This window comes from Denticeps clupeoides, chromosome 7 (assembly GCF_900700375.1).
Source record: "Denticeps clupeoides chromosome 7, fDenClu1.1, whole genome shotgun sequence".
NCBI lineage: Eukaryota > Metazoa > Chordata > Actinopteri > Clupeiformes > Denticipitidae > Denticeps > Denticeps clupeoides.
This window is the reverse complement of record NC_041713.1, coordinates 11427429-11443671: the sequence shown is the minus strand read 5'-3', so window position 1 is coordinate 11443671 and position 16243 is coordinate 11427429. Positions and strand designations below refer to the sequence as shown.

The window sequence follows — 16243 nt, the reverse complement described above, 5'->3', positions numbered from 1 at the left end:
TATCAAGGGACCAGTGTCAGTGACATAAACTTCTATATGAGTATTCAGCAGCCTTCACCTGCTGTATTTCCACATGTTGACAGGGGCAGTTGGGCTCATGCCGAGATTGGAGAGAAAACATAGAGCAGCATTGAGACTCCATAAAAAATGCAATCACCATAACTCACCATTACAGCAGAAAGGATGCACCAGCTAAACCTTGTTTTTGAAACTTATTCATCCCTTTATCGCCTCTGCCAAGGACTTGGTATCACCAGTGTGTGCAGACTTGTGCAAGTAGCTGCCCCATGTGTATGAAAGTTGTCATGGGACAGTGTATTTCACCTGCTTTCACCTCACAGACCCACTGATGTTCAAATATTATAATTCAATTACAAACGCTGCAGTTGGTCAAACTACATACAGCTTTTGGCACCTGAGGACATTTGATCAGAGGTGGAAAGTAACGAATTACATTAACTCACGTTACTGTAATTGAGAAGTTTTTGTGAGTAATTTGTAAAAGAGTTGTTTTTGAAATTATTTTACTTCGCTACATTGGAAACCCCCCTCGTTACTTAGTAAAAAACGAAATGCAAAAAACAATTGCGCAGGTTCACGGCATATTTCTCAGACCGTGGACCACAGCACCTCACTATGAACCAAGTGCTGGGTCGTAAAACCAGTCAATTACCAGCCCAGAAAATAAAAAGAAAAGGCCTACACAACAGCCAATCAGAAAACAGCAGTACTGAATCTGGGTGGAACGCAACACAATAACCAATGGAAAGGTGTCCGGGTATTCGTTATACTGTTATTCTGCTATTTGTGATTGAATCTTCCGAAAAGGTTGTGGACCCAAACAATTATGCTCCGTGTAAGTCGTGTTTAGTTTTAATGTTCACAACGACAACTTGACTGCTGTTGGAGAATGTTGCCCAGATAATTAGCATCAGCTAATAAGTAGAATAGCCTGAACAGTGCATCCAGAAACTATTCAGTGAATTTGTTTTTCCACATTTTATGTTACAGCCTTAATCCAAAATGGATTAAATGCATTTTCCTCACATTTCAACCCCATAACGACAACGTGAAAAAAAGTTTACTTGAGGTTTTGGCAAATTTATTAAAAAAAACTTGCACATGTACATCACATGTATTCCCAACCTTTGCTAAATACTTTGTTGATGCTCCTTTGGCAGCAATTACAGCCTCAAGTCTTTTTGAATATGAAGCCACATGCTTGGAACATCTATCCTTGGCCAGTTTGGCCCATTCCTCTTTGCAGCCCCTTTGAAAGATGGGAAGTGCACAGCCATTTTAAAATATCTTCAGAGATATTCAATCGGATTCAAGTCTGGGCTCTGGCTGGGCTGCTCAAGGACATTCACAGAGTTGTCCTGAAGCCACTCCTTTGATATCTTGGCTATGTGTTGCTGAAAGATGAACCGTCAAGAGGGTTCTGGAGCAGGTTTTCATGATGGATGTCTCTGTGCATTGTTATATCCCCACAGCATGATGCTGCCACCACCATGCTTTAACTGGTGATGAGCGGTGCCTGGTTTCCTTCAGATGTGACACCTGGCATTCATACTAAAAAACAGAGAGTTTTGTTTCTCATGGTTGGAGAGTCCTTCAGGTGGCTTTTGGAAAACTCCATGTACCATCTGCCTTTAACTAAGGAGTGGCTTTCATCTGGACACTCTACCATACAGGCCTGATTTGTGGATTTCTGCAGTAATGGTTGTCCTTCTAGAAGTTTCTCCTCTGTCCACTCTGGAGCTCTGACAGAGTGACCATCGAAATCTTGGTCATTTCCCTGACTAAAGCCCTTCTCCCCAGGTCGCCCAGTTTAGGTGGCAGGCCAGCTCTAGGTATTGTCTTGGTGGTTTTGAACTTCATCCACTTCTGGATGATGCGGGCCTCTGTGCTCATTGGGACCTTCAAAGCAGCAAAGATTTTTCTGTAACCTTCTCTAGATTTGTGCCTCATGATAATCCTGTCTCAGAGGTCTACAGAAAAATCCTTTGACTTCATGCTTGGTTTGTGCTCTGACATGAACTGTCAACTGAACTATCAACTGTCGGACCTTATATAGACCTGTAGTATTATGTGGGGCAGGGCGTTTTATTTAATTTCTTATATCATCAGTGTGCTCATTTGTCAGTAAAAACAATATACAACTAAAATATCCAACTTTTTGCTATAGAAGGAACAAAAGGCACAATTTGTTAATAAGGAATTGTTTTTTTTTTCTCTATTTTTATTGTAATGTTTGAGTTGGACCAAACAATTCAGAATTTGGTACTTTTGTGGCCAACTGTGCTTAAAAAGGTTTTATGGGGTGGTTTGAACATGGGTTGCACATTATATGTTATGTTATGCTATGTTTAATAATGTTAAATAAAAACGACTAGTGCTGTTGAAAGTAACTTTTATTCAAAGTAAATTTTTAATTAAGTAATTTTTTTACTTTTACTCAAGTAGATTTTTAGATGAGTACTTTTACTTGAGTAGAATTTAAGCAAAGTAAAGATACTTTTACATAATTACATTTTCCACCTCTGCATTTGATGCATTCATGAACAAGAAAAAAAGACACACTGGTCATATGTTCAAGTGCTGCAGAAGTTGCTTGTGACAATTCCATTAGACAAAAACGTCTTTTTTTTAGTATGGCTTTGCATACCCCGCTGAGAAGATTTGCAAACCACTGCAAATCTTCCTTACAGAAATCCACATCACACAAGCTGTGCGCCCTGCAGCAGATTACACTCTTGCTTGCCTGAGAACTCGACTGACCTTTTCATTGTGAGTGCTAAACCCAGCCATGGAGAATGAAACCACAACACTTAGGACACATTTCGTTTGCTGCGCTTGTTGTACTTCACAATAAACACTTCACTTTCATTTCCAAATGCTTTTAATGACCTCAGAAACACTTTCATTAGATGATGATTGTTAAATTAAGGGTTGCTCAAATATAATTAGGGCCTGGAGGCCCACTTGGTTCTTGGTGCAAACTAGCATGTAACAAAGGAGTTTACTGTTGTTCGTGGCAGAGGTGTGTGCTCTCTCAGTGCTTTACATATAGTTATTTATAGCACTGAACAGGGGGCACTGGGCCACCGCCATGCTTTCCAGACATGATCTCTTTGCCAGTGTCTGTGTGCCCACATATGTAATGTGAAAAGAGAGATGCAGGCAGACAGACCTGCATGGAGGGAAAACCTAAAAAAGAGTGCAGGAGGGCGTTATGATATGACTGTCCTGTCACACCAGCCCAGCCCTAAAGAGCAATCTAGTGCCATTTGTGGCAGGGAACACAGAGAAAATCCTGTTTGCCAAAAAATCATCGGAAAAAGAAGCCAGTGGAGTCATCATTCGACAGCAACTAAGGTCACCAAGACTGAATAGTCTGAATCATCCTGCGTGGCAACTGACAATGAATGTGTGTGTGTGTGTGTGTGTGTGTGTGTGTGTGTGTGTGTGTGTGTCTGTGTAATCAAGGTGGAACAAGGACTTAAATAATGTAAACCATTTGGTTCTCTTTTTTTATTCTAGAAGGCAGCAGCAAATACACATTTTATTCTGACAGAACTGATCTTTTATTTTTGTTGATGAAGGTGAAACTACATATCTTACTATCTCTAGGGATGTATGAGATTCTTTGTAACTTAAATGTATAGCAAACAATACTCTTATTTAAATATATAGCAAAAAGAGTATTTTTTTCAGTTCCAGTTGCAGAGGCTGTTAGAACTGCAGCAGCAAAGAAGCCAAAGAGTGACCACAGCAGGCCAAGGGAAATAGTGAGGGGAGTTAAGGATAACAGGGGTTCAGAAAGAATGTGTGTGTTTGGATATCATGCCCAAATGAAGATGGTTCTTCATAATTCAGTAAATTCAATCATAATCTTAGCATTCTTATCAAATTGTGCTTTTGTAGGTAGAAAGTTAACTTTGGCTTAATTATTTTGCATTATTGCCACACTAAAGTTGCATTGTTTAAATTAAATATCATTTTGAAACAACCAAATGCAACTACCAATAGATTATATAAAATCATGTCATAGCCTGAATTCCCAAGCAAACTAGTATATTAAACAACATTAAACATTCATATTTAAAAAAACAATCATGGCTGACTCTGTGTCACAGTACATCCCTGGCTTCAATGTAACAGTTGAACTCTCCTCCTTAAACAGACACATGCTGAATGTGACGTGGGAGCACACCGACTTCTCCTTTAACAGCGATGGCTACCTGGTCAACCCATCCATGATCATCATCACACTGGATCGAGAGAGACAGTGGGACAAGGTGAGAGATCTCCAAAAAAAAGCCAAAGTATCGGCATCACTTTGTCCATTTTTGTAAATAGTAGATCTGCCCCCTCATGGAGGTCATGCAAAGATGTCAAATACATAATTTTCCAGTGCAGCCATAATAATTCCAGGGACAACCAGAATAGAATTAGACACTATAAAGGAAAGATGTTCAAAAGGAAAAAATTGTTTTATGTATTTGAAATATATGAGGATACTCATATATTGTACTGAAACAAGCCAGCAGAGGCGCTAAAGTTGCAGTGAAAATTTACAAGCAAATTCTACAAACGTGTACATTCTTAATTAGTGTTCAGAGTAAATGTCGTGACTGTGAGGTTACGTTACACTCAAACTTCATCCACCCCAGACACAGGCAACACGCAAAGTACAATTTAAAACAGTAACACGTTACAATGTGCGCCAGTCAGTGGAAATGTGAAACCGAAACATATGCACAGACATTAACACAGTACTACAATTCCATGTACTTGAATACATGTATTGGTAAAATGTTAAAAGTAAAATACAGAAATATAAAAATGTAATAAAAATATGTTAATGTTAATGTAACTACATTTACAGAACTTATCAGACACCCTTATCCAAAGTGACTTGCAATCAGTAGTTACAGGGACAGTCACCCTGGAGTGGGGTTTGAACCTGGGTCCTCTGGTTTATAGGCAAGTTTTCTTTCTTTTCTTAACACTGTATTGTGGCACTGTAGATGCCCTGTGTGAAGTCTGTGCTTTTTATCTTCTTATGAAGCATACTGTGTGTAATTTTTAATACCATATCACAGGCTCTTCGATTGCATTGTGCCCATTCAGGTTATTGCTTTCCCCCTGTGGCTTCCCCCATGTGATTACATGTCTGATCTCACCGGGCACGCAAACTGCTCAGTATATCACAACAATGAGATGTACTTTAGATGCAGAGGTTTAGGGCGGAAAAAAGACTTCATGGTCTTATTGAATGCCTTTGTACTGTCAAGAGACCCATTGTTCTGGACTTCAGTCCAATGCATTTATTTAATGTACTTGCCAAACCAATTCCATGTATGAATAATTGAGGTGAGATGCCTGTGGAATCTGAATGATAAAGCTCCTCTTTTGAGTAAAACCAGCCCTTGTAGTGATGGTGTAGCTCCTCCTGGATTTTTTTTTCTTTCATTCATTTATGTCAGGGCTGGCGAGCCTGAGGTTGTCTCAAAAACAGTTGGCCTTTGGTTCATGTCTTTAAAAATCTCGGCCTGGGGCGGTTGCCAGCTAATTACTCAATATTGATGTTTTCCCAAGGTTGGCCTCTATTAATTTCAGATCTGTTATTACAGCTGAAGGCTATGCCCTGGTAATTGCTGGATGTAGGAGTGTGTGTGTGTGTGTGTGTGTGTGTGTTTGGGGGGGGTGGGGGGGGTGGGGTGTTGAACTAAGCAGCCTTCAGCTCAGCACGGGAATGTTTGAAATCCGTGGAAACTGTTACTTTATAAATAATTATTACTTTATAATATTATTTAAAATAAATATTACTTTGTAATATCACAAATGATCATTGCAAAGTGTGTGATTAATTTTTTATTTTTTTTTGATGATGATGATGCCAGAATAACTAATAACATGTTCATGTTCCCCTCAGTGTTACTGCCTGTGGAACCATCCACCAAATTTTACAGCATGTCTTATAAAAACTACTTGTTTGATTGATTTCCTTGTGTTTTCCTGAAAGGCCTTTATTTTCTTTCAATTCCCAGTGTCTATACTGCACATAACTACAACTGAGAGCAGCTTTCAAATGTCTGTGTTTATAATCACATTCTGCTCTCGCAGAACGGCAGAAATCAATACCGGAATCTGGGTCCTATTTTCCCCCGCCATTACCAGTCGCAAGCATGAGCCCCGGTGAGAAGTCATTAAGTACATGCTGCTTGAAAAGAGTTTAGCCTCCAAGCTCCCCGCATCGATGCTCCACAACCTGTTCACGCCGCTACTACTCTAGATGTGTGACCACCTAACGTTGCGGAGCGGGTTATTTGCAAAAAAAGGAATAAAAAATACACATAGAGAGGGGAAAAAACACACAACTTGACGACGTCACACAGCAGACATTGACAAGTTGTCAAACCAGCTTTTCAGTTAATGCGCTACTATAAAGTGAGCAATATTATTCTGACCTCTTTGAAATAGTAAGGAATCAATGGCAAACACAAAAATTATTCAAATGACCTATATGTGAGCAATACAGTGAGGGCCAGGAAAGAGTCGCTATCCATGGTGCTTAAAAGCTCTGATGAGAAGCGTGGTAGTGTGGTCTGGCAACTGGCAGCGTGTGCAAAGTGACATTTGTGGACTTAGCTGTGTGTCTTTCTGCATCTGACTGCCAGTTTGCTGTCCGCTCTCCCTAAACAACGGAGCGTGGCCGCTGTAGGTGTCTACAGTATGATCCCTCCAGTCTCAGAAGACAGGTGCCTCTGCTCACAGCGAGAGTTACGGCCAGGAGTCGCAGCGCAGACGATAACCGTCCCCACGCAGTTGCTCTTCCTGTCACCCAGAGCAAATCAATCTGGACCAGGTGACAGCACACGGCCCAGAGTCCCATCTCTCTTCTGCACTGCAAGTCCTACATTTCCTGCCTTTCTTTTTTTGCGTGTTCCTTCCCAAAACGACATCTGTCCTCGCCGCTTATCTCGACAGAAAGAGAAGGCTCCCCACTGAGATTTGAAAAGAGGATGTTTTCATTTCCTTCTTTCTCTCTCTCTCTCTCTCTCTCTCTCACACACACGCATTCTACCACCACCCCTCTGTTTCAGTTATTTATGAAGACACTTGCAATAAGAAAGAAAAATGCCGATAAAGGACAAAATTATTGGCCAGATCATTGTTTATTAATCACCAACATTAATCTAAGGGGTAAATGCGTTCTTCACTATGTCAGTAAGTGAAGAGCGAAGATCTGAATCTCCCAACTACCAAATGACATCCCGAGATGGCCCAGTTTTTTATGGCCCCCGTAGATGTTACATTTTTAGGGGGCTGAAGGGGTGAAACTTGAGAACGCATTAAAAGAAAGCGAAGAGTGGAAGAGACATGGAAAACCTTGGACAGGCTCAGTTCCTGTCAGTTCTGTCCTTTCTTTGATGTATGGAGTCACAGTCTTCACCATTTGGGTTTTCCAACCCAGATGGGCAGACCATTTATAACTGCAACAACAAATAAAAACCCATGAATCAGTTCAGAACCAAATGTTCCTTTTTTTCCTTTTTTATTATTTGTTTTCAGACTCCATAGGATATGTGCCACAAACAGTTAGGTATCTCTTTTTCATAAGATACAAAAACTGACCCATTGTGTTTGTCAAGTGAATAGATGGAAAAGGCAGAAAAACACAATTTTTCACAGCTGCAAGGCACAGAATTTATGCTAATAAATGTTCTGGGGGAAATGATTTCCCCCTCTTGTTTGGGCACCAGTCGCACTGTGTTGCATGGTTGATAAAGGAGTTTTTGCACTGGATCTAGTGCTTTTGTGCCAAGGCATTCAATATCAGTAGCCCACAATCCATGGAAAATCTTAATTCCGCCAGTGGTGTGGATGCTGCAGCAGATCTATTTCATCCCAATGCTTTCTGATGAGAGTTGATGCTCAGAGCTGCAGGGTAACGGGCATAAGCTGCCAGGGAACAAAATAAGTGGATAAACCAATAACCCGACATGAGGCCAGAATGAATGCAATTTCATGCTACTAGAGGATTGGTAAATAAATAAATAAATAAATCAAAAGTGACAGAATGAACAAATATTAAGTTTATGAAACACATAAGAAAATCCAATACACCATGCAGCCTTGCTTGTTCTAATTAATTTGGTGAGTTTGTTATTTATTCATAATTTATTACTATATCATTGTTTTAGAAAACCTGCAGTAATTACCTCAGGTAATTTCATAAGTATAACGATTTACAGAGTAATTAAGGTTAAAATTGTAATTATAGCAAGACTGGAATATAATGACTAGAAAAATACTGTATGGAATGAATCTTGAGAACAGTGACTAAAATCTGTTTAGGAAAGGATTGTTTTTGTTATTTGTACTTTTTTTCCATTAAACATCTGGATATAAGGTCGTCTGACACACTTACACTTGCAGAACGTTTAATGTCAGATGCAACCACCAGCCAATAAATTGGATTATAGATCATACCACATCTAACACTAGGTACATTGAATCATACTGAGGAATACTGATTTTGTTTCATGTGCAGTCATCCTGCGTATCAGTTCTTAACCTGAACCTGGTCTCTCTGGTCTATTTGTAGAGATATAAAACCAGTCAATATAGTCCATTACATTTTTTACCCGAGCACCCCTAATTAGTGCTACTATAATCTAACCTTTCCCCATGATTTTCTCAGCAATTAGGGGGCAGATAAAGCGAAACGTTTGGAATACTTAATGACAAATTTTAATGCTCTCTGTGGACCTGCACACTAATTTTAGTCATGCCTCCTAACTCAGTTTCACATGCCTTTTATTTAAAGTTAAACTTGTGGATTTTTCATATACAGATGAGTTTTGCTGATGTTTTTGTTGCAGGTGGCCCATTAAGCGCAGAATTAAGGTATTTTAGGACATTCATACTTCCCCTTTGTCATTGTAAAAGAACAAGCATCACTCTTGCTTTGACTGACAGTCCTGCCACAGATTGGCTGTTCATTTATCACCCTTGTAGGTAATTGTTTTGTAGGGAAATTAGCGCAGGAAGTCTTGCTTCTTCCCCTCCATACATAATTGCGAGGTTGGCATATTTGCATTCGGAAATATATGCATGTCTGTCTATGTGTGTGCGTGAGCATGTGTCTGTGCATTATTAATGGAGACACAAATGATGAGAAGACAGGTATTTGGAGAATTATGGGGATTTTAGGAAACAGATGTTTGGTGGAGAGAAAAACATGTGTCACTTGGGTTTACTGCTGTGAAAAGTGGCAGGTTCTGCAAATCCCTCAAAAACAGGAGGATTTGTTTAGATTTGATTCCCTGAAATGACAAGACACTAGAATCCCTTGTTTATCAGAACGTTACACTCCAATAAGCCATATTTCTTGTTGTTTGTTATTTTGGCCACTTTCCAAATAAAACCTTAAATCAAATAATCAATGGTCTTCCAATTAAATGACTGCAGAGAGAAATGTAGATGCCATGGCTGACCTCCGCGACCATGGGACGTGTGGGACGCCGACTCGGAAAATGACGTGGGCAGGGTGGGCGCGCACTATAAACGTCAGGCCTCCATCTTGCCTGCTCATCACTGTGGTTATTCCCTTTGTTGCTGTTTTGCTCTGATGGATTACTACTCCAAACCAGCTGCTTTTGTCTTGTCTATTCTGGATTGCCCTTGTCTACATTATGCTCTGACCCTGATGTTCCTGATCGTCTGTCCAACAATGCCTCTTTAGCCCAGCCCCTGAGACAAGGCTATTGCAGTGTAGCGGACTATGTGCTTGTTTCGCACCCTGGCCAATGACAGCCAATGGAACGAGGCCGTCCTTCCTCTCGCCTTCTACCAGGGCCTCAGAGATTAAATAAAAGATGAAATGGTCAACCGTGACTGGGGTTTGACCCTGGACAACATTATCAACCTCGCCTCTTCCATTGACCGGTGCCTGACAGAATACCACCAGTACCGACAGCAACATGCTCCTTACCCTCGGCCTGGAACTTAATCAGACAAACCTCTAACCTCTGGTGGCCCGGTCTGGCCAGAGACATTACGGAGTATGTGGTGATGTGTCCCACCTGCACTGCTCACAAGGCTGAGACCCAAGGAATCCTGCTTCCCTTGCCCCTCTCCCATCACCCTTGGTTCCATGTCTCCCTTGACTTTGTTACCAGACTTCCCCTCTCACATGGCAAGACCACAATCCTGGACATAGTGGACAGGATTACAAAGGCAGCCTGTTTTGTTGACCTCTTTTCTTTCCCCACTGTAGTCTAGACAGCTGAGCTCATCATCTGAGAGGTGGTGTGACACTATGGACCCCTCATGGACCTCCTATTGGACTGATGCCCATAGTTAGTTGCACGGTTCTGGCACCAGATTTAAACTGGTAGTGTCAGTGAGCCTCACATCTGGGTACCACCCCGAATTTAATGGCCAGACTGATTGCCTCATCCAGGAGGTCAAGAAGTACTTCCGCTGTTTGGTCCACTCCTAAACATGATCATCTTACTTCCTCCATGCATAGCTCGCCAGGAACCAGCATGTCTCTGCTGCCACTGGTCTCTCACCGTTTTAGACCTGTACAGCCCAGTATGGTTCCCCACCTCCTGGTATGGTTCCCCATCAACGTGGCTTAGGAACTATGCCTGCAATCAACCTTCATCTCCATCATAGTCCATGAAGCGCAAGGCCAACCGCAGCCACAGACTGGACCTGACCCTGTCTGGGTCTTGACACAGGGCCTACCGATTCTTTGGATGCCAAGAAGTTGGGGCCCTGCCACGTTGGACCCTTCTGCATTGTCTGTCAGATAAACCCAGTAGCCTACTAGATATCCATTCCCCACACAATGAGAGTCAGTCCTGTTGTCCATGTGTCCCTGCTGCTTAAGGCCCTCACCTCTTCTCTATAGTCGCTTCCTCCTCCTCCACCTGGAATACCTCATGGCCCCTGCACTCCTGGGTCCTGCGACAGGACATTCCCAATTTGGATCCTCAATGCCCACCCAGCTGTGCCAGGCACGTCCGGCACCATCAGTCCACCGCTGCGACCACAGGGGACATGCGGCCGTCTGTCCAATGTTAGCTCTTCAGACCAGACCTCTTGTGCTTCTGCCACCACTCTCACAAAGACCCATCTACAGCCAGCCCATTTCCAGTACCAGTGTGCAACGGTAAAAACTGACTCCCCTGCTGCTGCCGCATGGCCTCCTGTACTGCTTCCCTTCTCAGAAAACTCATACTCCTGCTACCCTTCTGTTTCTGTCTCCTCCCACCTTTTCAAGTGCCCATGTCCCGCTGCGCCAATTCCTCCTGCCTCACCCACGCTCCCCAGGATGTCTGCAAATGTGCTTCCTGGCCCTCCCCATGACAGTGGAATGTAAAGAACTGGGATAATCGCCTACAGGAAGGTGTTTTGTCCATGGATTCAGATATGAAAGAAAGGCCTGGAGAGAAACCCAATCCTCAACCTTACGTGGATTCCAGGCATTTGTTATAGCTGTCAAAGCGATATGATATATCATTTCACTAATGCCAACATGATAAACTGTGTCCATATCAATTTTACCCTCTGTATATTTTAACCCCTTAACATCTCAAGGACTGTCTCTATTTTTTGTGTCTCTGCTCTGGTTAATTGCTACATCAACAATACACAGTTTCTGAATGATAAGAGAAGTTGTCTATTGTGTTGATCTATACTGTATATCTAGACTACCAGTCAAAAGTTTGAATGCACTTTGTATCAGGAGAACTTTCCTTATTCTGTATGTCATACTTATCCTGAATATGCAAAATAATACTGTTTTTCATATTTGAATTTATTTTTTATTCAGTCTTAGTCTAATTGCCTTTCACTGTTCTACAATACTATTAGTATTTAAATTTGTATCGTTGTGTCCTTGACGTATCCGTCAAATAATTAGTTTTAGCTATTCTTGATTTTTAAACTGTCGGTATATTTATATATAGGTTTAGTGTAAATTATTACCCCACCCCCATTGTGATCCGTCTCATGTGCTTTTGTACACTATGTTGCACATATAGTCCTGGAGAAAGAAATTCCATATCACTGTATAAATATGTGTATTGTTGAAATACACATGTTGACCATAAAGTTCTACTTACTTATTTACTCACTTACTTTTAGAGCTGCACTAAGGCCAAAATGTTTGTTCAGATATCATCCATAAGATGTCTGTACAAACAATATAGAAGTAGGTTAGGTTCACTAATTAAATCTTTATAAGCATGTGAAGCAAGTGCTTATGGGTCAGTGAGTATCATCATGTTCTACTAATTATATGCAAATGAGTACACAGATTTTATATAATGTAATTACTACAATATAATGTTCTGTCTCTTCACATATTATTATGTGGAAAAACTGTTCTCTTCTATGGCTAGGTTGGGACCTACGAATCAGCAATTCTACAAATGCGCTATCCAGTCTGGCCACGTTATGGCACCTACCTGGAACCAGTGTCTGACAACCGTCACCTGACTGTCGCCACGCTTGAAGAGCGGCCGTTTGTGATTGTGGAGCCAGTCGACCCAGCTACCGGAACATGCCTGAGCAACACGGTACCATGCAGACGCCAGTCCAACAAAACAGAAAAGTGAGTGCCAGCCTTGCATGGAATGTAAATGTGCATGAAACTGCAATGGCCTGAGAACAGCTGTGAGCTCTTATCTCCCATCGAGCCGAGGCCCTCATTAGGCCGGACAACTGCGAAGGCCCACCGTATCACACGTGCTGACCATCATTACCGTGAAGGATCGTCCCGAGTCAGGCCATCTATCACCGTCTGATGGAGCGTTCTCGGCCGGCACATTCATCAAAAGGCCATCGGCTAATGTGGGCCGCAGTTACCGGCCGATAAGAAGCCAAAATAAAATACGGTTCACATTAATTACAGGTATCCCCATCACTCACAGAGCGCCGGGGTTATGTGTGCACATGACAATGGAACGTGGCACTGATTGGCAACATTGTAGCGACTTGATATATCTGTTGCCATGCCACTCGGGGGCATATTTGTATGCTCGTGCCTTAGAGGGGGTTTGAATTGTTCGAAAGCGTTCAGTTTAGCGTTCACCTTAACTTCTGACATGGGCTTAAATCCTTTTTGCAATGCAGATAAAAAGGCAACTCGCAGCCAGTCAGATGAGAGGGAAGAGAGAAGGATTTTTTTTTTTTTAAAAAAGGCTGCTGAGAGAGGCAGAGTGGGAGTCGGAGTGAAGCGACAAAGACGTTTTGATTGATAACTGTACCGCTAGAAGTGGCATCGCGATAACAATAACCCTGGGGGCAGCTGCGGTCCAACTCTAATAAAACCCGCCTGCATTTTCAAGCTGTTTTATAAATCCACTCCGTCGCTCATATTTCCTGCGTGGGATGACAGGGTGGCGACAGGAAGGGGGTTTATTTTGCTCCCCCCGCTCCTCTTGCATCCAAAAACAAAGAAAACTCAAAATTGTCACACCTGCTGACTGTTGCTTTAACTCTAAAATCCACCAAATGGACCAAAGAGCAGCTGCTCCAGACACAAGACACCAGACAGCATCTCTACACGCCCGCCTGGGCCTCTGCCGGCATTGAGGAACAAAAGAGAATCTGTGCCCTCACACAAAATTTGATCGTCGTAATGTGGAGCAGAAACGCACATGCTCATCATTAGCAATGTGAAAAAAACAATTGAAAAAAAAGTTTTTAATCAGGTCAAATTTTGTGGTACTAGTAACTGTGATGGATTTATAAGAAAATAAAATTCTCACACCTCCAGGAAATAGGAACAATGTCCTCTCGTCGTTGCATTTTTTAACACAGGCAGAGGAAGGTTGAATGAGGGAAATCTGCTAATTATTTTCATTTCTTCATTTCAGAGTGAAAGTTAAGGGAAACTAACATTTCTGACCTGCTAGACTGCAATTGCAATCTGAACTCGTGCTCCCCATTTCTCCCTCTCTCCCCCCCCTCCAAATCACCCAGGTTTTTTTTATTCTTTTTTTGATGGAACAGCTGTGCTGTGCCACAATGAGTACACAGAAGCACACAGCCCATACACACACAGGAGTCACTAGTGGTTTATTTAACCCTTGGAACTGAGCACTGACAGCTGGTGAGGCAGGGAAAAAGAGACTGCAATGTTTCCTCAGAGTCTCTGTAGACTCTGCAGGGCCATGGAATCACATATAAACACGTTTACATATTCAAACACACACACCCATATTTCACCACAAATGTACAGTTACAGATCTTGCATGTATTGTTTGCTTCGTATATTACATTTCAACTTTGAGCTCTAGCTGACTGATTGACTGCATTGAGGATGCACTCCATACACTCCATTAGGCAGCAGGTCAGGAATTGAGGGAGTGAGGGGCAATGCATCATTAGCACCTGAAGACTTTCACATTCTCTCAATCATGCATCAACACAGCACGCTATGGATATTAGAGTGAATCCTACACTTCCTCAACAGGAGCTGGACACACCAACAGGGCTTTGCAAAAATCAATCGTACATAGCTCGCACTAAGGAAACAAGAACTTCATCTTCTTTCGGTGGCTCCCATTTGGGGTCGCCACAGTGGATCAGCCTGTCTGGTTGTCTGCACAATTTATCTGGAAAAGGTTTTACGCCAGATGCCCTTCCTGACTTACACCCTCCCCATTTACCTGAGCTTGTGACTGGCCCCAAGAAATAGAGTGCCAATACAGGAGATCACAGCCGATCACAGCATTCGATTTATTCATAAGATTCATTCTTCATTTAACCTCTAAGGAGTGGTTTTCCCAAAGCTTGCACTGGCAATTTATTTATGTGAATTTGCATTAGTTTAAGATGTATAATCCAGAATTTGTATGTTGCCTTGGGAACAGGCTTTCTGCCTTTCATAGATTATAGATTAGATGTCACCTTCAGTTTACTTAAACAGCTTTGGCCCAAAACCACTAGTTGATTGATGAGTTGTGCTAAAATGACTTTCAATATCTTACTTTGCATAATCTAATGGTACTGAGTTGTTGTAAAATGACACCTTATTTAATGTGACATTTAATTTCTATGGCATGTTTCAGGAACCAATTCCCCTTAGTTGGTGTAAAACGGAGGATGATCTGTGCCACACTAGACTGTGGGGTGTATTTGAAAGTTGGCCAGTGATCTGTCTACAACCTTGGGAAGTCACAGCATCACCTGTGATCTGAGACACTTTACCACATCCGTCATCTCTGCTCTGTGGCGTTTCACCAACAGTGGTGGAATGTAACGAAGCATTTGTACTTCGTTACTGTACTTAAGTACATTTTTACGTATCTGTACTTTACTTAAGTAAAAATAATAATGCATACTTTAAATGCATACATTTCTACAATTGATGCCGTTGTTTGCCATTTCCTACCAATCAGGGTTTATTATCCAATGACGTCAGAACGCGCGTCAGTTCGCAGCACGAGTTGGTAGACGAGACATTCAACTACTGAGCTCTGAATCACAAAGAAATCCTGGGCCGGATTTAAGAAATTGTCACGTGGAGGCTAGACATGGCGATGAAGGAGGACGCATATGCACGACTTCACACGACAGGGGGTTTAATACAAACTGCACACGACAAGGGAACATTAACACGCAGTGACCTGACGGCGAACAGACACGAACGGGATAGCTTCATACAATTATATAAAAATACAACAGGTGAACACGATCAGGGAACATTGCACGAGACGAACATGAAACTCCGGTCCGAACTCCGGATCCGGAGTCACCCCTGCCGGTCCGGATCATGACAGAAATGTATTTGAGTACAAAGGAGCAAAGAATGAGTCCTTGCGATTTCTTTGCATCCCATGCCTGACTCAACATAAAGAATTGTTGGCATTTAAAAACTCCCCTTCAAATTTGAAAAAACATATAGAGGTAAGCTATGCTATGCTTTTGGGTATGTTATGACATGTTATGATACTATTATCTAGCGAAATGTATGCTGACATACAGAAATAGTATAAAAATCACACCAGTGTAGCTTCATTATTTTTTTAACACGGTGGTAGGATAAAACTGGTTTATTAGCTCAGAGAAGATAGCATAATGTCCAGCTCAGTGTTGTGCCAGTTCACACTGAAAAAAAACTAGTTCACGTTCATAGTTCATTTTTTAAAAATTGAACCAAGTTCACAGCTCAAAAATGAACTAGTTCACGTTGGTTCTTTAGTTTTTT

At 41.8% G+C, this 16243-nt stretch overlaps 1 protein-coding gene across 5 annotated transcripts in view; it reads left to right on the top strand.

Annotated features, from left to right (window-relative positions):
- Nucleotides 1-16243, top strand: part of grin2ca (glutamate receptor, ionotropic, N-methyl D-aspartate 2Ca) — a 64298-nt gene that overhangs the window by 30369 nt on the left and 17686 nt on the right. For all 5 annotated transcript variants that reach the window (XM_028985502.1, XM_028985499.1, XM_028985501.1 and 2 more), the window contains 2 exons: nucleotides 4187-4301; nucleotides 12429-12640. In XM_028985502.1, the coding sequence (XP_028841335.1) occupies nucleotides 4187-4301; nucleotides 12429-12640 (327 nt within the window). The remainder of the gene's footprint in view (nucleotides 1-4186; nucleotides 4302-12428; nucleotides 12641-16243) is intronic.